Source organism: Primulina tabacum, chromosome 5 (assembly GCF_025594145.1).
Source record: "Primulina tabacum isolate GXHZ01 chromosome 5, ASM2559414v2, whole genome shotgun sequence".
In the NCBI taxonomy this organism is placed as follows: Eukaryota; Viridiplantae; Streptophyta; class Magnoliopsida; order Lamiales; family Gesneriaceae; genus Primulina; species Primulina tabacum.
This window is the reverse complement of record NC_134554.1, coordinates 14,767,459-14,788,846: the sequence shown is the minus strand read 5'-3', so window position 1 is coordinate 14,788,846 and position 21,388 is coordinate 14,767,459. Positions and strand designations below refer to the sequence as shown.

General features: G+C 32.5%; 3 protein-coding genes across 7 annotated transcripts; all 3 read right to left on the bottom strand.

Moving 5' to 3' along the window:
* Positions 1–1,011: 1,011 nt before the first annotated feature.
* LOC142546931 (uncharacterized) lies at positions 1,012–2,647 on the bottom strand. The gene is made up of 2 exons (XM_075654921.1): positions 1,896–2,647; positions 1,012–1,188 (listed from the first exon to the last, which is right to left on the bottom strand). The coding sequence occupies exons 1-2, from the start codon at positions 2,416–2,418 to the stop codon at positions 1,091–1,093; spliced, it is 621 nt and encodes a 206-aa protein (XP_075511036.1). The 5' UTR covers positions 2,419–2,647; the 3' UTR covers positions 1,012–1,090.
* Positions 2,648–9,291: 6,644 nt separating this feature from the next.
* LOC142546929 (protein WVD2-like 2) lies at positions 9,292–12,920 on the bottom strand. Of its 3 annotated transcripts, none has more exons than XM_075654918.1 (7): positions 12,714–12,920; positions 11,267–11,645; positions 10,841–10,920; positions 10,651–10,741; positions 10,466–10,537; positions 10,220–10,330; positions 9,292–9,794 (listed from the first exon to the last, which is right to left on the bottom strand). In XM_075654918.1, the coding sequence occupies exons 2-7, from the start codon at positions 11,636–11,638 to the stop codon at positions 9,507–9,509; spliced, it is 1,014 nt and encodes a 337-aa protein (XP_075511033.1). In that variant the 5' UTR covers positions 11,639–11,645; positions 12,714–12,920; the 3' UTR covers positions 9,292–9,506. The 3 variants fall into 3 exon arrangements, with proteins under 3 accessions (XP_075511033.1, XP_075511032.1, XP_075511034.1); XM_075654917.1 differs by having other exon boundaries at positions 11,267–11,642; positions 12,714–12,919; XM_075654919.1 differs by having other exon boundaries at positions 11,267–11,642; positions 12,770–12,897.
* A 3,933-nt stretch (positions 12,921–16,853) lies between these two features.
* On the bottom strand, positions 16,854–20,938 carry LOC142546928 (myosin-binding protein 1-like). Of its 3 annotated transcripts, none has more exons than XM_075654916.1 (4): positions 20,746–20,929; positions 18,514–19,565; positions 17,210–18,234; positions 16,854–17,179 (listed from the first exon to the last, which is right to left on the bottom strand). In XM_075654916.1, the coding sequence occupies exons 2-4, from the start codon at positions 19,493–19,495 to the stop codon at positions 17,093–17,095; spliced, it is 2,094 nt and encodes a 697-aa protein (XP_075511031.1). In that variant the 5' UTR covers positions 19,496–19,565; positions 20,746–20,929; the 3' UTR covers positions 16,854–17,092. The 3 variants fall into 3 exon arrangements, with proteins under 3 accessions (XP_075511031.1, XP_075511028.1, XP_075511030.1); XM_075654913.1 differs by having other exon boundaries at positions 16,855–18,234; positions 20,746–20,797; positions 20,878–20,938; XM_075654915.1 differs by lacking the exon at positions 20,746–20,929 and adding an exon at positions 20,566–20,717 and having other exon boundaries at positions 16,855–18,234.
* Positions 20,939–21,388: the final 450 nt, after the last annotated feature.

Here is a 21,388-nt window from a genome sequence, read left to right as displayed (position 1 = left end):
AGTAATTAATTTTAAATTTAAAAATAAAAATATATTAATAATTATTATTAAATGAGTAGATGAAAAACAAAAAAAAATAAACATGTATTTATGATAGTGATTTCCTGTGAATTTGGTGTCAATGTAAATATTAAAGTAATTAATTTTAAATTTAAAAATATATTGATTATTAGTATATAAATATAGATATAGATATAGATTAAACCTCGACATATAAATTTATAATTTCTTATTTTCTGTTTTCTTAAATATAAATTTTTTGTATTATTTATTTTAATAAAAGAATGTTTCTGTTTTGTTAAATATAATTTTTTTGTATTATTTATTTTAATAAAAGAATGTATAACACTATTACTATTATTTGTAAGGTATTTTCACAAAACCAATTAATTTTATAAATAATATTATTATATATTGAAATTTTTTGTATTATTTATTTTAATAAAAGAATGTTTCTGTTTTGTTAAATATAAATTTTTTGTATTATTTATTTTAATAAAAGAATGTATAACACTATTACTATTATTTGTAAGGTATTTTCACAAAACCAATTAATTTTATAGATAATATTTTAAATATTGATTATTTTAATAAAAGAATGTATAACACTATTACCATTATTTGTAAGGTATTTTCACAAAATCAATTAAATTTATAAATAATATTATTACATATTGATTCGAATCATTAGTTGTTGAACAAATACTTTGATATTATTTGTAGTCATGCCATGAAATTGAGTGAGAGAGTAATAAATAATAATTAGTGAATGGATTAATAATAATTAACTAATTACATAAAAAGAAGACAAAGTGTCATTAGAGTACAATTTTAATGAAGATAATAAAGGAAAATTCACAATTCAATCTGTATATTTATATAGATATAGATTAGTAATAGTACATCGTTATCTACACTAATTAAGATGTTAGCTCCGTCTCTGATTATAAAATATGAGTACTTGGATTGGTGAGAGGCTGTGTATAATTAAAAATAATCGTTTGTAGTGAATATTCATGAAAAAATGAAAATCATTAATCGTCAATCTCTTGAATTTCATTGTACAAGCAATCCATAAAAATGTAGAGCTTCAAGAGAGAGAGGAAGAAGGGGAGGATTGCATGAGAGAACAAGCCACGGCTTGAGCCCAATGCCTCAACTTCGTCTTTACTTGTTGAGGATCATCGCCTGCACCCATACATATATATTATTAGGCACTCAAAGTTAATTTAATTTATCTGTAAAAATTCAAAATTAGTTTCCCCCCCTTAATTTTTGCCTAAGACCTTTCTCTCTGTGTATTAAATGTCTATTTATATCATTATTGCCTAAAACTACATCTATTCCCATATCTTGGATAGAATTGGATGGGAAATCTGAAATTGGATCAGTTATTCCGATCAATGAACAAATATTAAACAAATGTTAATGTTTCAAATTCATCGTCAAACAAATATAATTTTGTTAAATATTTATATGGAGGATATAATGAGTGGATGATGTAAATAATGGTGTGAAAACATATGATAAACAGGAAATAACTCGCAAAAAAAAGTAGGTCTCTTGTGAGATGGTCTCACGAATCTTTATCTATGAGACGGGTCAATCATATCGATATTCACAATAAAAGAATACTATCAGCATAAAAACTAATATTTTTTCATAGATGATCAAAATAGATATTCGTCTCACAAAATACGACCCGTAAGACCGTCTCACACGAGTTTTTGTCCTGTCAAAAAGAACGTGATATTGAAATCGGAAAAGCGTTTGATATAAAATTTTCGTTGTGAAGACATGATTTTATTGATTTTTATTCAAAACCATGTATGGAACATATATGGAAATAGTCAGACATGATCGAACTGGCCTAAGAATGATATATTGGAACATACCAGGACTGCAAATCTTCCATGAATCAGAATCGCTAGTCGGGCTCCCGAACGATGATGATCGGACCCCGAGGGACATCGAGGATGAGTTGGAGCCACTACTGCTAGCTGGGCTTGAGATGGGACTACTAGAAAACTGTCGGCTCACAGCAAAGTAAAGATCCAAGGCAGGAATGGTGGGACACAGCCTCTGACCATTTTCTTCGTTGAACCCAAACCCTAATTCTATGCAACCCTTCAATTCATACATGTCCTCATCCGTGATCACATCATCGTTTACCCCATTTCGACGCCTCTCTTGGAAAAGAAATTGACGACGGCGCCTCTCCCACGCCATGTCACGGGGTGTTTCGCACATAGAGAGTTGTTTCGACAGCCGTTTCTTCGTCCTCCAGAAGGGTGGAGCACGCTCTAAACGTTGCAAATCCTCTCTTTCGTCACAAGAAGAAGATAATGAAGATGATGATGAGGATAATGCAATAATATTCTCAGTATTTGATGAATTCTTAATTTCCTGTTCTCCCATGGACTCAGATTCTAACTAAATGTACGCATGTACTGTGGAACAATGCGAGTTTCGACGACTTCCAGTACGCGGCGAGGAGGGTGGCGAACCTCCTCGGGCCACCGGCGGGTGGATATCAACAAAGTGATTTTGTTCACCAAAATTTGAAGGGTATCAAGATTTCTCTCTTTTAATATTTTAAATTTTTGGTATTATGATGAACAATAAGAACGTCACCACTTGTAGAGGAAACTATGATTTGAGAGAGCTTCAATGGGTGAGGAGGCCCTTTGATTATGGAGCTTCTCTAATTTATCTTCACCTTTCATTTTTAACAAACTCTTTCTTATTATATTTTGTATTACTTTTTTGCTATATATTAAGAAAAAAAACCGTATTATCATCAGCCATTCAATTCAATTACATAAAAAAGTAGAGGGTGCACTTGAGATGGATTTGAAATCCATTTATTTTTATTGTAGTTTTATTGTGAAATCCATTGATTTTGATTATAATTTTAATGTAAACTATACTTATTTACACGTTAGTTTGGCAAAATAAAATTGATTTCATATTACAATATTATTTGATGAATTTGAAATTTATCATAATTAACATGAAATACTATATAAATAACATAAAATACTCGATTTGAAATTCATGATATTGCTTCTCTAAAACAAAAAATTAAATTAAATTTTAATGTATTAGAAACCTATAAATCCGGATGAATTAAAATTTTTGAAATTTTTTGTTAGTTTGAATAACCATAGAATGATCAATTGAATATTGTCCATAGTTATATATCACTTCATATCGAATTCTCAATGACTTCAACAGTATTTTACATCAATGGGAGGAGTAATCCCATGGTGTAGCCCTTTCCCATTTCAATCATTTCATTGTAAGCAACGAGAGCATCAAAGTTCTGATATTGATAACGGATTTCCCACAAGTTTCTTTATGTTCCCCTGCTTATAGTCCTCACTTACGGTGTACATACCTTGAAATGCCACCTCTTTAGCAAGTAATCGACAGTGGCCTCAGAAATTCCATTTGAGGAACATAGATGTATGAAGCATGACAGCAGCCAAATACGATCCAGAAAACAGTTTCAGCTGGAGGAAGGAATGAACTTGTAGGCGATCTTATATAGATCTATACATACAAACACACATATATACAATATATCCAACCGGTGGAGTGATGAGGAGCTGATTAAGATACTCTAAAGAACCGACTAATGGGAAGATGTAGTCGAAGAACAGCAAAATGTAGTAGTGAGGTCAGATGAGGAATCAGAGGACAGCGTGTCTTTAGTGCAAAGTGTTGAGCCGAGTTTGAGAATCTATAGTTGGAGCACGGATTTCATACTGAATGAGAACATAGATGCCAGCACGAATAACACTAAGTTTAAGCAACCCAAAAGTTTTGATGAATCTTCAGCAGAGAATAATGAAACGAAACCAAACTCAATTCAGCAGGATTTACACTGATTATATAATAAAATTTCAGTTTTTTGAACCCAAACTCAATTCAGATTTCAGCAGGATTTATGTATCGATCATATATGATTTATTCTCGCGATTCACGTTCCAAACTTCATGCAAAGAGCATCTGAGTGATGATCAGTTTAAGCTATATACATGAAAATAAAAAGGTCCTGGCAAGAACATTATCCAAGTTGAAGAAAATCATCTAAGTATGAAGAAAAATCCACCTTCCGTTTTTTTGGACAAAGAAATTAAAAATCAAGAAATTTCTTCCAAACCCATTTCAACAGCACCAAAATCTTTTTCATATTCCTACTACAGTCACACGATTTTTCCAATAATAGAAATCCCATTATCCTCGAGAAAACCAAAAGAGGAGAAAGAGAAAAGGTCACAGATTTACAGAGATGATACAGTTTTCATGAATTTTAACTTAGAATGGTATGACTCAATTAGCTTTGTAGTGTTTATGTTGCTAAAGAAACACACATTCCAGGAAAAAGAATATATCAAGTTTATGTTTTTTTCATTTATCTTACATAAAATCCGATACAAGAAGAAATCGAACGACCCATTCAAAACAACATGAAAAAAGCAAACATCTATTACTGATCTAAGTTATTAGATCACATAATACAAGGATCCAAAAATTTCACCTCCCAATATTACATTACAAATAGATAAAAATCAAGAAAATTGCATACCCATTTGATATACAGTCCTCCGCCCGATCTTCTTCTTGTTCGTCTTCTTAGTGATAGTCCACGTTTTCTTCTCATTATGTAGGCCCTTTTCTCCCACAATCCCAGTATGAATAAACCCGTCCAAGCTACTCATTCTCCTCCTCCTCCTTCTGATAGTGACGCGTCGCTGAATGTATGGAACACCCACGACGGATCCGGCGGTGATCTGGTGAATGGCCTTAACCAGCAGATCGAGGCCCGGACAGCGGGAAGATGCAGTGATTAGAGAAAATGGGGAGGAATTGGATGAATCCTGAGACGAAGCTAAAGAATGGGCGGCCGTAACTGATGATGATGAGGAAGATGAAGAAGAAGACCATGAAGAAGTAGATCTAGAAATGGCGGAGTAATCTGCAGCTGGGCTTTGCTTTGCGCCACGAATCCTCATAGTAAAGATGGCCAAAAAGATGATCGAAGGAATGGGTTTGGTGCGAAACACCGAGCTAGTGTTAGATCGAGGAGGAAGAGAGAAGAAATGGGTGCGTGCAAGGGCGAGGGGGGGGGTTTGTTGGGTACATTTACGCGGTACTTAATACATATACGTGCTATGAGTATAATTTCGAGATCAAAATCAAAATTAAAATCAAATTAAAATCAAAATTAAAAATTTCTCATATGTATTTCCACGGGTGAAACTCTGGGTCTCTCCTATGTATTTCCCTATCCTCTGACACACATATATATATATATATATATATATATATATTTGCAAATGCATGAACAGTGAACTGTGATTAGGGATCAACACTGAAATTTCAAGCTCAATCACGGGATACTTTGAGTGTGTAGTGTGCTCGTCCGTCGAGTCAGAAGGGTTGGCTCCCACGCTTCAGTCAAGATCTTGGACATGTAAAGTCTTGGTTCATCGCAGCACGCTGATCCGTCGAGTCAGTGGGTGGTTCCCGATATTCAATTCTTCAAGAGAGATAATTGAGTGGTCCTTACTAGATCAAGACTTGTTTCAACTGATAGCATGATCAAATGATATGCATTGTCACATATATGACAATATAACCATGTATCATATGACAAATAATTATGCAATACATAAGAATACATATTTATCTCGATATCTCAGTCAGTATTTACATACATATAAACTTTCCTATTGATACTGAATGTGTACTCACTGTTCCTAGACATCAAACATGACAATATTACTATATATCTAGTTACATGCTCTTTCTAGCTAGTCTGCTCATATCTTTTAAACATGTGTTATAAAGCTCATATTATATCCTCAAACTATTTCTAAAGCTCTCGGATTATACTTACGTCTGTTGTCAGCCCTTTGGAGATGATCACTTCGTCTTCAATCCTTGAGTTACCGAATACCTCAGAAGAGTTTCGCAACTCTTACAGTCTTTGTAAATGGATAGAATGACTATAATATGATCAAAATTCGAGAGAGAGAGATCTTGAGAGGTATACTAGGAAATGAATCTGAATGGCCTATTTATAGGCTGAGTTCGGAAGCTCTGATTCGGCTTTTGCACCACGAGTCATGCTAGCTTTGACACCTCATCGGACGAGTGAGATCAAAACCTCTGATCTAGGGGTTTGGAAGGCCAAAACTGTTACGTGTCGATGCTCATCTGACATGTTTATGTGTTGCTCACCAAGTGGGTTGGAAGGTCGCGAGTGAGAACATTAGTTCTGATCCAAGGTTCAGAAAGTCCAAACTGCTACGTGTCGATGCTCATTGAACGTATTTCTTTCTTGCTGGCCAAGTGGGTACGGAAGGTCCGAACTCACCTTCAGACGGTCTAATCCATTTTAAGGCTCGAAACCAACTTTTGGTCTTTCCAAACTGGTTGCTGATAAATTGCTCGAATTTTCTTTAATGACATTATAATCATCTTTAAATGATAATTTTATTCCAAAATATATTGGATCATTGCATGTAACATTAACGATTATGTTTACATGCATCATATATAAGTTGAAAAAGAAAAAAATTCGAGCCATGTAAGGGTAGTCAAAATGACTGCTCGAACCCGACAATACTCGACACGACGTCCACCCCTTTGTGCAGATTTCAAAACTTAAACTTTTTGTGTAAAATAATTTAAATTTTTTTTCTTACACACACTTATGTAATAAACATATATATTCGTATGTTAGATTAATTTATATTTACAAAAGTCGTGAGTCACCAAAGCACGTTGATCCGTTGAGTAAGTGGGTGGCTTCCAATACCCGATTGTTCAAGAGAGAGAGCTAAGTGTGCGGCCCTTTCTAGATCAAGGGTTATCTCAATGGATAACACGATCAACATGATATACAATGTCGCATCTATGACAATATTAACATGCATCATATGACAAGTAATTATCCTAACACATAAGAATGCACACTCAACTGTATATCTCAATCAATATTTACCTACCTCTAAATTGTCTTTGTGATACTGGATGTCTACTCACTGCTCCTAGACATCAAACATAATAAAATTACTAGCTTTTCAGTTACATGTTCTTTCGATCTGGTATGCTCATATCTTTTAAATATGTTTTATAAAGATTATGTTTTATCCCTAAACGATTTCTAAAGCTCTTGGATAATACTTTCGTCGTCAGTACTTTGGAGATGATTGCTTTGTCATTCGGTCCTTGAGTTTCTTACTACCCCAGAAGCATTTTGCAACTCGTGCGGTCTTTGGAAATGGCTAGAAATGCCTAACATATGATCAGAATTCGAGAGTGAAAGCTTGAGAGGTGCACATGGAAATGAATCATGAATGGCATATAGGCTGAGTTCCGAATCTCTGAACATGCTTCTGCATCACGTGTCATATTTGCTTTGACACCTCATCGGACGAGGGAGATCAAAAGCTCTGATCCGGGGCTCTAAAGGTCCAAACTACTGTTGTTACTATGAATCTCGTAGACAGAAATAATGTGCAGCAAAGAATAACAGTAAATCGAAGCAATGATGTATCTTTTGTCCGCAAGACGAAATTGCCCGTAAATCAATGCTTTACGTTGGCGGCAATCGTCTCTAAGATACAACGAGTCAATCTAGAAAGTGCTGCACAACAGGTTCTGGATGGCAGCGAACAGCGGTATGTTGGAACTCTCAAGTTTCGGAAAGAAATGAATGTAGCAAAATGAGGATGCAAAAAGTGTGTAATGAATGCCTGCAGAGGACTATTTATAGAGTGAGTTTTATAAGCCAAGGGACATAAATACAGTTAAAATTCAATTTATAAAACCCGTGTTATTAACAAATGATAATAAACATAACACATATATAACAATATGGATTGAAACAAACTTTTAAAAAAAAATTGTTTATCCATCCACGCACCATACATTAAGAAAAATAACAAAAAGAGAAAAAGAAAAAATGAACAATTTAAATGGAGAAAAAATGACAACTAATAATCAGACTAATATATATCTAACTATAATGTTCCTAACTAACTAATAAAGGGCACATATGAAATATTTGGACTTATAACATGAAGTTAAATTATCTACTATCTTGTTAATTTTCTTCTTACATTGATATGAAAGCAATTTATTTTTGATCATCCGTCCAATGTTATTGTAGCTAGAAAATATTGGATATTGGATTTTTTTTATATTTAATTTAAATTAATTTTAATTATAGCATGATAATTGAAGACTTGATTTATTACTAATAAATAAGAATATTAATAAAAAAAATTGACCAAGTATTCATATTCTTTTCTTTTTTAGGTGAAGTTTTTTAGATTATTGTAATTATAATATTTATTTCCAACATGAATAATTCACCATTTTTAGTAATTAAATTATATGATGACAATATTTTTCCCACATGTGTGCCTCACACGTAAATAGATCGACCAAAATATCTATGTGATAGATTATGGTTTACACATCAAAGTGTGGATGAAAAGCTAGTTTTTCCAAATCACAATTAGAAAACATTGTCCTTTGTCCACAAATTTTTTGTTTTTCTTGTGACATGAAAAAGTTGCTACCTGATGATTGAGGCATATTTGAATTTGAAAGTCACATACATATGTTATAAATTTGGTGGGTCAAGCTAAGAATTTGGTTTTGCATAATCTTTGCCTTACAAAAAAACAACTTTACAAAAATACACATTGATTAGTAGTTGCAATGTAGTGGAAGGCCAATAATTCTAGCTTTAAGAAGTCTGACTATTTCTATATGGATTAAAAAGTAGTCGAGTTCCAGAAAACAGGGAAATAAATTGTCTTAGCTATAATTAATATTTTAAGGTTATATCATGTTAAACTCTAATTTCATCAAATTCAATGGAACGGCACGCACTATCACGCATGTACCCTTAAAAAAGGGATCCAATTTCTTGACAAAAAATACAACATAATATAAACATCCCATCCGTGTGACATATTTGGCTAAATTTAATTTATATGTACAATAGAATATCAACATGCTTCAGTGTTGAATTAATATACATCCAGAAATACATAAAACACGAGTATTATAGCGGTATGGACACAAGTTTTTGAAAAAAATACATATTACCACACCTTGTTCATGTCGAGTTTGTGTCGTGTCGACCATGGATGCATCATAGGTACATATTTTGCCGGCTCTCTCAAATTTGTAGATCCGTTTACTCATGGGGGGAAGACACATAGACATATGGAGCTCTACAAGATAGGAAGGAGGAAATAATTCAAAGCGATAACGTTCCAAAAAGCAACCCTCGTACACAATACAAGTAGCATTATAAGAGTGTCCAGTTCAAAAGGCAGCCATTGTACTCGATACATGAAAACATTATGAATTACATTAAAATATACAGAACACAATTTAGATATAAATTTTGACAAGTCACTATGGCAATTGTAAGAAAAGAAAAAGCTAAGCCTACTGAAGGAAATTACGATTCAATAGGCCGTTTCTGCGCTTCCAAGCTCTTTGAGTGGAGGGTTTTCAGCTACCTCTTTCAGTTGCCGAGGGTGGTCCTTGAATTTGCTGGTTCCATTTGATTTACGTGCATTGATCCGATCCTTGATTTTAGGGGTAAAGGGAGAGCCTTTACCTTCTCCGTAAAGGCCTGCGCTGTGACGAGTTGCTTGTCCACAAAGTCCCTTTTTGGCCGGGGATGATTTGGCTTCATCACCATTGCTCTTTCTACGGGTCAGATTTGGGGACTTGGGACGCGTCAAAGGCAGCTGCATTAATAGAATATTTCGTGACGAGTAGGTAAAACAATAAGGAAATTGGGACTTTATTTACTAATTGAAAATGGGAAATATGACAAGGCCATCGCTTTTTTCCTTGCCCTCCTACCATAAGGTTTTGACTGATGTTACGAGGTTTTGATAGATGTAATAACAAAGAGTATTAGTAGAAGTGCTTAGAAATTATGATGTGATCTGCGTAAAAGACGCTGCTATCTTAAATTAGCTCTGCTACCATAAGTAAGAATTTCTAACAGAAATTCATCCTTTTGATGAAGATCAAATAATCATGCGAGAAAAAGGTCTAATCCTAAGTATTAAGAAGTAAACAAATCAAAATCGAATCATAAATATCGCACATACATATATGCATGCCATTCCATCCAAACCACATAAGAAAATCGATTTCTTAGCACCTTTTTAAGCTCAACTTTCGGGGGAGGCCCTTCACGATAAAAACCAGGAACTGGATTTGCCTTGTATGTCATGCTCTTCCTTAGCTGCTTTATAGCCTCTTGTTCTTCATCCTACTTACAGATCAAGATACAGAATGATGAATAAAGTTTGAAGATAGAAGGGATCTGCAGGTTGCGGCTAAAAAGAAAAGCCTATTAAATAATGATAAAGAACAAAGATAACAGAACTAAATCATAAAGCCATACCCTGGTTCTAGCTTCATATTCAACTCTCTCTTGTTCCAAAGCTTTATGCTTTTCCTCCAACTTAGAGTAAAACTATAAAGAGTGAAGAAAAATATAAGATTTCTTTTGCTAAATGGACAGAAAACATAAATGAGAATAAATGACCGAACGAAATTATTAATTCTGCAGCACTCAATCAGAAATACCTCCTTGCGCCTCTCTAAACGGTCCGCACATACGAATGATGGGCCCACAGCCACTGTAACTTGGAATTTACTAGTTCGGGATGTTGCAGTGCTACAAAAATCAAGGATATTTTACTTTGCAAGAATACAGCAAAAGAGAGATATTCGAGAGCAAAGAGAAGAACGAGGAAAAAATCAAATATTAGGATACGAGGACGCCAAGGAGCAATTATCATCGTCATCGAGGTATTTTTTGTCAAGAGGATGCCTTGGAGTAAACGGACAGTTGAGCTGGAACAAAAATGTTCAACATCAGAACCAAATGCAAATTCCCAAGCAACCAATATCTTTATCTATCTTAGGCTTATTTTAAGTTCTAAAGCTCGCAACATGAGACATCTGTCTCTCATGAAGCGTAGAGCATACCAAGCAAAATACTTATATGAGATCAAAACCCCAAAATTTAAATTGCATTTTACAAATATTTATTCAATCACATAAAACCTTTTGCACAAATATTGAATATGTGGACATTCAATGCATATACCTGGTGACTAGCATATATAATTCATAAGCAGTTCAACGTCTGAAGAATCGGGAAGAGATTACAAGTACAAGGCACATATAATGCACTTACCTGTGAATTTCCAGTCCTGGGAGACAGCAAATCACCAGACATCGGCGAACATTTTGGACCCGAATCACTGGCTTCACCCTCCACGCCAGGGGTCGTAGGCTCAAAAGAATTTGCATTATTTGTCCCATTAATGACTGAACCTGACACAGGCTTTACTGGCGAGCTTGATTTTTTATCACTCAATTTCTGAGTCCCGGCCTTCACAACTTTCTCTGGAAGGTCATCTTTTGTAGCATGACCCTTTGGCTCACTATCCTTAGTTTCAACACTTTCTGGTACGGCTTTGGGTGAAACAAGAACGGTACCATTAGGTTTCACATTGATAGCATTGGGCTTATTGCCAACATGTAATCCTGCAACATCTCTCCCCATTTGTCTGCTAGATAATAAAACAAAACATCAAAGTGATATCCATATTCAGATACACGTAATAATGTTTCAAATTATGATACAAGTTTTTTGGTACTTCAAGGACATAAAATAAACTCAAGGTCATGGAAAATAATCTTGAAACCTTGGAAGGTTGTGGAATTTGTGCGACTTAAGCACGTTTACTGAAAAATATAGTGTAAACCATGACTCGACAATATTTACCTGTGGTTATTTAGGTGTGTACCAACGTTGCAACATATATATTAAATATGAAACAACACCGAAAAAATCACAAAGCTAGATAAACTATAGTTGCGTTGATGATCAAAGATTACAGAGTCTTAACTTAGAATTCAATGAAAAATATTTAGAAGAATAGTGAATCTTCTCTGCAGATATTTCAAAAGGGAATAACAAGAACCTAAAGGAAATGAAATCGCTAAAAAGGAAAGAACAAGTTTTCCAATAAATACATTTAGGACCATCAGTAAAAATAACTAACCGTCTTTATTTTTCTAACAAGAACAAAAGTCGGGCTTCTTCCCATGACATAGCAGAAGACTTGTTGGGCTTCTTCCCATGGCATTAGCAGAAGACTTTTCGGGAAAAAGAAACTGAACACGTCCTACTCTAGGAGTACATAAATGTAATTTAAAAGCTAAAATTTCATTTGAAACTCAAAAATAAAATAATAGTAAAGGCCTGACTTTCAAATCCATCAATTGAATGAGAAGAGTAGCAAATTTGTCTCCTAAGCCAAAGATTATTGATGTCGGTTCAAGATTATCAAATCCTATCAATGAAATAAACAATGAATCCATAGTAAAGATAATCGTACAGAAAATGGCAAACACCAAAAAATTCCCTCATCTGTCGACCCCATTACCACACGGAAAAAAAAAAGAGGCTACAAACAAACAAAGAAAAATCCATAAATTAACAAGATTATCAAATAATTTCCTCGTAACAAGATAATCATGAAAACTCAAGAGAAACACAAAGATCGAAACAAACAAACAGCAAAAGCAAACACATTAAACGATAGAGAAATCAAAAGTACAACCAATTAACTTACCCAAAAAATTAAATCTTTCCGAACAACGTAACAAATTCCCCCCAAAAACAGCACACCACCTACAAATAATGCGAGCCCAACTCGTTTTTTCCCTCGCCAACCAGAGGAATTTTCATTTCTTGGCTTTGTTTTTTTTTTAACCTTCCTTTTTTGCTTATTTTCCAGTCCTTTGGTTAGTCTCTAATCTCGAAAACGTTGGACTGTTTCTCATTTTTAATGTCTTTCATTTATTTTGTTTTTGTTTTTTATCTGTCATAATTATTTTTTTTTTTGCCATTCTCTAAGGTTAAATATATAATATTTAATTTCACAAGGATTGAATAGAAAATATTTCTTTATGTTTGTATAATTAAAATTCTTAGGGTGTGCATTTTTTAATTATATATATTTCTTGGTAAAAATTTGTGTAAGACTGTCTCACATGTCGTATTTTGTAAGACGGATATCTTATTTGGGTCATCCATGAAAAAATAGTAATTTTTATTGTGAATACGGTATCAAATGACTGATATCAAAAAATATTAAAACAAAATGAAATATTTTTAATTATAAAATATTTTGTAAAATTAAATTTTATATATTCAAAAAAATTATTAATATTATTATTAAAAAATAATAAAATTATAAATATTGATACTCTATTAATTATTATGAAATTATCGTTATCATCGTCGATATTAATTTTATTTTTATAAGTAATAGTTTTTTTATAAATAATTATCCTTTAATTTAATATTATAATAATTATTATTTAACAATTATTTAATTTTATTATATATTGTTATTTTATGCTCATTAAGTTTTTATTTATCAACAATTTTTTTATATATAAATGACAGTGATTTATTTGATATTATTATTATTTTCATGATTATTATTTTGATATTTTAATTTTTATAATTATAATAAAATATTGTTATTATTATTAAAATTATTATTATTAAGATATAGTTTTATATTAGGTAAGTTATTCTTAAAATTATTATTATTAAGATATAGATTTATATAAGTTAAGTTAAATAGGGAAAACATTTTATAAATATAGAAGATGTGGAGTGGATGAATGATTGATCCCATGAACATAAGAATTATAATTGGAATAGACATTGTCATACCAATTATATTATATTATAAGTATAAAAAATGCGAATGTTCATTCAATTCTCATCTTACTCCTTTTTTATCGAGTACCACCTTCGTTTTTTTACATTTTTTTAATCAAATAATGTCAGCATGAATTTATAAAATAAATTATCATAACTAAATATTTTAAAATAAATATTCCTCACACATATAAATCTCATACATTTATGTATTATTTTTCCCTACACTCAATGTATATATTTGTAATTTGATCAGTGATAAAATAACTATTTATCCTTGACTTCACATTATCTTAACTAAAAATATATCCACTTTCAAACAATTTAAATCTAGTCCAACTCTTTAAATCCATATCATCTTACATTTTATATCTTCTCTCAACTCTAATTAAAATATGGCAAAAACTTGTGTGAAAAGATCTTATGGGTCGTATTTTGTGAGACAAATCTTTTATTTTGGTAATCCATGAAAAATATTACTTTTATGTTAAGAAAATTAATTTTTAGGCAAAAACTTGTGTGAGACGGTCTCACGGGTCGTATTATGTGATACAGATATTTTATTTGGGTCATCCATGAAAAAAATATTATTTTTTATGCTAAGAGTATTATTTTTTATTGTAAATATCGGTAGGGTTGACCCGTCTCACAAATAAAGATTCGTGAGACTGTCTCACAAGATACTTACTCTACTTTTTATTATGAATATCGGTAGGGTTGACACGTCTCACAGATAAAGATTCGTGAGACCGTCTCACAAGACACATACTCTTAAAATATATTTCACTATTCTTCATATAATCATTTTGAAAAATCAAACATGAGAGTAAAACTTCTAGAAATTAATAATACTGAAGTCATAAATTTTTATTAATCTAGAGATATATTAATTAATAGATAAATTAATAAATTATTATTTTAAAATGGCGAACATAAATTTTATTATATAAAAAATTATTGTGTTTCGCTAATGTTTGTATCATATTCCTTGATTTGATATAAAAAAAATAAAATTTATCCTACATATATATTTATAAAAATAAGTAAGTGATATTCATTGTTCTTAATAAGTAAATAATTTTCAATATATTGACTAATCAAATAAAATTTATCATACAAATAAGCAACAATAGAAATCAAATTACTAGATTAAATTTCAAGGAAAACAAACAAAATATAATCATATTTTACAAAATTTTCTTATAAAATTTTATTTTTAGATAATTATTAATTTATGATATTGACGGATACATTATATGAAAAATCATTATCTTATTAATTTATCAAAACTATTATTTTAGAAAACTGCGATAAAAAAATATTATTTTAAAGAAGTTATTAATTTATCAAATATTAATTAACAGATGTTTAACAGTATATATATTTATAAAGCGATTTCTACATTTTTTATTTTAAATATTGTTTTACTTTGTTATTTTAAGTATTTGAATATTGATAACATGCACATAAATTAATAATACATGTATATTTTTTATATGTATATATAGCATTTATATATATAGATACTAAATCGATATTTTTCTTCAAAAGTGTTATCGATAGCGGTAAACTTTTTCACTGTACAAGTCAGATGTCTCTTGACAAAAAAAAAACAATCGAAGTATCTAAAAAATATATATATAATAAATCGATATTTTTTTTAAAAGTGTTATCGATAGCGGTAAACTTTTTTCTCTGTACGAGTCAGATGTCTCTTGACAAAAAAAAAAAAAAAAAAATCGAAGTATCTAAAGAATATATTTTTCTTTAAAAGTGTTATCAATAGCGGTAAACTTTTTTTTTTGTACGAGTCAGATGTCTCTTGACCAAAAAAAAAAATTCAAAGTATCTAAAGAATATATATATATATATATATAATAAATCGATATTTTTCTTTAAAAGTGTTATCGATAGCGATAAATTTTTTTCTCTGTATGAGTCAGATGATGTCTCATGACCAAAAAAAAAAATCGAAGTGTATATATATTCTTTTGACACAAAAAAAAAATCAAAGTATTTAAAGAATAAGTCAATAAACACGGAGTCTCTGAAGACATATCTCACCATATTTCTTTAAACGAGAAGATTTCTTTATTTCGGACATGGTGGGCCCGTGGAATTGAGTGCCAGTAAACTACAAGCAGTGGAAGTTTGAAACAATCAGTACATTTTCATTATTTTCTAGTAAATGGAGAAAATAAATAAGTCGAATTTATAAAACTTAACTTCCTGAATTTGAATTTTTAACGAACTTTTTTAATCAATCAAAATAAGCTTGTTTAATTTCAAACAGTTTTGTGTGAAATGAAGACAACAGAAACCATCAACATAATGACGCTATATATATTTTTTGTTATCACTTGATATCGAATTCAAACATATTTTCTATAAAGATTTATTTATATCAGTTCATTGGTTGTGGGACGACAAATGAAGATGAATCTTGTTGTCCTCGTAAGTACGTTCTTTTAAACAAAATATAAAACTATATTTTCTCAGAAATTTAAGACAGGAAATAAAGGAAAATGCATCATGCATAGATTAAATCATTTGAAATAACAGTGACAACACAAAATCCACCGACAAAAGGCTAATGACAATTGATCGATTTAACAAGAACAGAATAAGCATAAAGATATCATACATTACACCATCAATATCATTATGTGTTATTTCATCTATACAACTGTGTTTCGTACTAGCCTCGGTTTGCTTTACTGATTTCTTGTTATTTTTTTATATATGAATTCATACTTTCAATAATATGACCATTTTCGTTTAGTATTTTGTCTTTACGAGATTATTTTCGTTCTATGCTTCTATATTTTTGTTATTAGCAATTTGACTAACAAATAGCCAGTCATATTATTATTTTTCTTACCTCTCTACCTCTATATTCAACACTATAATTCACACTTAAATGGACCACATATTTTCAACTATGCATTTACCTCAAATTTATGGTAATTTATGATTATAGGTGAACAGAATTAAAGAATTCTTCAATGGTTGGATATTGGACTTGTGTTTCTTCCATCATCAACAAATATTTTTTATTTTATTTTTTGGAAAAAAACTGGATTCCAAATCACACCAAGAACTGGCACAAGACCAATCGTTTGAATGCTACACTGAAATGATAATGCTTCAGAATCAGAAGTGTAAAATCAATGCACATGTAAACTAGATAGAGTTTCCCATGTATGAAGTCTTAGTTTCTCGTTATATTCTGAGCCCTTGTCCTCTGAGTTGATTCAACACTCGATACCACAATGTCTATACATCAAGCTCTTCCAATCTTTTCCTGATAACAGAAAGCTCATACCGAATAGAACCCAACTCAGAATCTCTATTCATGAACGTGTTTTCTAAGAGATTGTTCTTTCTTCCTATTCCGACCGGTTCTTGAGTACACCTCGTGTCATTGAGCTGAACTTCATCTTTTGACAAGACAAATAGTTTTTCCTCAAGTTTCTCCAAAGATTTTAGAATAGAATATTTTTCAGTTTCTTGATCCGGGACATCTGGTATAGAACTTTGCCCGAAAAAGTTATTTGATGAGCCATTTTTGAACTGTTCAAGCTCCTCCTCAAGACATTGAATACGTTTCTCCTTCTCCACGAGAAGGTCGTTTACTTGTTGGAAGGCCTCACCATCATACTCAGCTTGTTCTTCCATCAGTCTTAAATACTGAGAAGCCTCCATATGGATCGACGACTTCTCTTCTTGCAACCTTGTAATCATGGCCATGGTTTGATTGGCAGCAATCGAGGAGGCGTTTCTCTCTTCTTCCAACTCTTTATACAAACAACCCATTATTTTCTTGTCATGTGCAACCTGACGTTTCAACCGATCTACCAAACTTTCACCTTCGATTTCGCTCACTGTGCTCCCATCTAGCGATAAGCTCGATTCATTTCTCTCAAGCGAGATCCTTCTTTGAAATAGTTGCACCCCTAAGGAAGGACTAAAATCATCCATAGATATATAATCTTCATTATTTATGTGCACCATCCTAGGGCTATCATTTAAGGATAATTCAATCCCTCTGGCTGGAGATATTTGTGAAAACAAGAGCTTCAAATCTTCACTGGCTCTCTTAGATTCTTTCATAGACATTTGTTGTTCCAAGAGTTTCCCAGACAGCTGCCTCCCCCTAGCCCCAATGGCTAATCTATAAGCATCAACAAGTTCTAAAGAATCCGCAATTTGCAAACTTGAATCGGTTGTACTATGTTTTGGATCTATTTGAGTTTCATTTGCTGTAACGGGATCACTTCTAATCACTGAAATTTCTCCACGTTCTACTGATTTTTCTTTCATTAAATCTGCTCTGTCCATTGAGTTGTTTCCCATCTTAGAAGTTTCTCCATGTTCAGCCATAGCGTCTTGCTCCAAGACAGAGGTTCTTGAATGATCTGAAGGAATAAAACATAGATTAGGTCAGAGATCATCGGACAGATCTTTTGACTACCTAGAGGATGAAATGTGTCCCCACTATACCAATAAAATTAATGGCAACATATAAATCAGATTTTCCAAATCTCAAGCATCATCTTTCAAAAGCTGCCCAACACAGAGCAACAGAGGTTATTGTTGCCCCAATTACACCATTTTATAGCAACTAGGGTGAAATGGTATAGGGATTCACTAAAAGTATGATACATAATGGAAAAAAAATATGCAGTAAGACTTACTAGTTTCTTTGGGTTCTTCAAAATGAGCCCCAATAACAGTGGGCCAGGGAGGTGCCTCAGTAAAAGAAATTAGATCGGAAGGTGTGTTAACATCATTTTTGTCATGCCAATTAAGTTCCTCTAATCCATGCCCAAGAGGAACCTTGGATTTGGCATTACAACCCGAACTGAAAGCCCCATCTGGCTCCACTGTTTTCTCCAAAGCTGGACAGACAGTAACTGTAGTAATTTGTGGTTCTGGTAGGCCATCAACAGCTGCCGAATCCTGTTCTGGCATATCAATTTCACGAATATGATTACCACGAGTTTCATCGTCTGAAATTTGAGTTTCTGATTCAGTGTCAGATGTAACCTTGACTTTTGCATATTCTACGTGTGACAAAAGACCAGCATCCTCGTTCCTCGATAAGTATAGTTTTGATCGTTCAGATTTCTCAGAATCAGTTGATTTGGTACCGAAAAACTTCGGCACAAGATTTCTTGAGGCCCATAGTTCATTACAACAACACATCCTTGTATTACAAGAACCAAGTTTATATTCATCATCGAGCCAATGTTGAGGATCATTCCCTAATTTCCCAAGCAGCAATCTATATGTTTCGGCATTTGGCACGTTCTTGGTTTCAGCAGATGAAAAGAAGCAATTTTCACACGTCCCGTGAACATCTACGAGGTTATTATGAAGTTTACAAAAAACTAAAGAAGAGACCTTTAACTTGTGCTCGTTACACAACAAGTCCCAAACAAAGCCAGGCCTCTCCTTTCCCAGTATATGATCGAGTCTTGAGCATAGCAAACACGGGATTTGGAGTCGGACGTAACGAGCGAAAGTCGTGACCAAGTAGGAGAAAACGGCATCAATAAAAAGCATAAAAATCAGCAGCCATTCATGCACTGCTGAAACTAAGGAAGAGGCGATACTGAGGGAAGCTTTCTGCTCATTTTCAACCTTTTGAGTCTGCCTCGTCTCCATTCTGACCATATCTCCAATAAAAAAATGGATCCAATTTGCTCAAAATGCCGCTGATGATTAACAGCTTCAAATCCCACAACTGGAAAGATTGAAAAACATAATGATGTGAGACAAAAATTAAGGTTTAAGGCAGCATACGCTTACAGAAATATATAAATCAACTTTAAAAGCAATCTTTATGCATCATCTGAAAAAGTAAAACAATCATAACTGATCAAACTTAAGCTCAATCAAGTACACTCATCAGTTATTTGCAAAACCAATGTGATACACGTAAAATTTCCCATCACTTCAGAAGTCAATGACTACAACGGCCCACTCGCGATAAATCTCATTCAATTGGCCAAACTTGGTGCCAAAATATTTCCACATCATGGACACAGGTCAATGGCTGGTGTTTCGGCTCTCAGCGAGCAATGAGAAGACTTAAGTCCACAAGGAAGTCCCATTTGAAGATTAATTTACAAAGCGTGAGAACGGATCGTGTTTACGTATGTCAAGCTCAAAAGCTTAAGAAGACAGACCAAACTCAAGGCACTAAACTTTTAAGCCTAAGAATTCTCCAAACTTTTGATCATTCCATTATTTTTCATGAAATTGTCATGTGATCATGGCAATATACTTCACAATTGTTCGTCTGGCGTAAGAGGAAGGTATTCAACTACGCATAAACAAATATCATCATGCTAAGAAATAATCAGTTTACTCAATCTGATACTCCAGATAAACAATCCTAGTATAGTTTCATAATACACCAGATAAACACTAAATATAGTGAGATGCATGGGTCGTACATATAAATATTTCTTTGTATGGAGTATGAATGGGGAAAAATATTTCCCCCATGTATCTTGAACCAAGCTCAAAAACAGAGACCACTGGAAATAGTAAATCAGATAAATTGCCAAAGAGACTTGATCAATAAAAAGTAAAAATTTAAGTCCTTTATATAAACAAAAACACGGGCATACATACTCGAGTTTTAAGATTTCAAAGCTCTTTTTCAGATCATAAAAACATCAAATTTCATTATCATATTGTCTAAAAACAGAAAAAATTCCATAACCCATGACCATAACCTCTGCAAAAGTCTGCCCCAAATAGCATAGAATCAAGTGCAAACAGAAGCCTAAACATAACCCATTTAAGAATTAAATCACTACGTTTCGTTGGTATTATTAATCCAAGAAATCAGCTTAGAAATCTATATAAACAACTAAAAGCCAGAAGAAATGACAAGAAGACAGGCAGAATCAAACCCGATAAGCTGAAGACAGTTTCCACAAGGAGGACTTGGGTAACCAAGCTGATCTGTATAGAAACAAAATGGACTGGGTTCAAACCAAGAAACGGAAAAAGTCAAGAACCGATAAAGATTTGCAAATAGTTACATGTACATGTGAGTTGTGCACGCAGTTTTCAGAGGTGGGATTGGTTGAAATATGATTATTATATTGAAAACTAAAGGCAAGTTGAAACAGAAAACAGACATTGACAGATGATTATGACATATACATACATACATACATACATAGGTGAATCTCAAAACATATTCGACATATTACATCCCATGAATTATATATTTCTGATGCTATTTATTCTAAAACTGACTATTTTTATTAATTTATAATACTTGAACATCTAAGAAACACGGTTTTGTTACCAATTTTTTTCTTTCCATTTTACTTTCACAGACATTTTTTTATTTATTAATAATCTTAAGATATCTTCGACTTCTCCCCCGTTTTTTCTTAATGTTCATAATTTATTTTTCTTCCTCTCTGATTTTTTAAAAATATTTCATCTCCCGATAATTAGATCGTGTAAGTACATAAATTATCTAGACATGATTTTAGACAAGAAAATGTAAATTTGTATTCATTTGGTGATGAATGATCTACT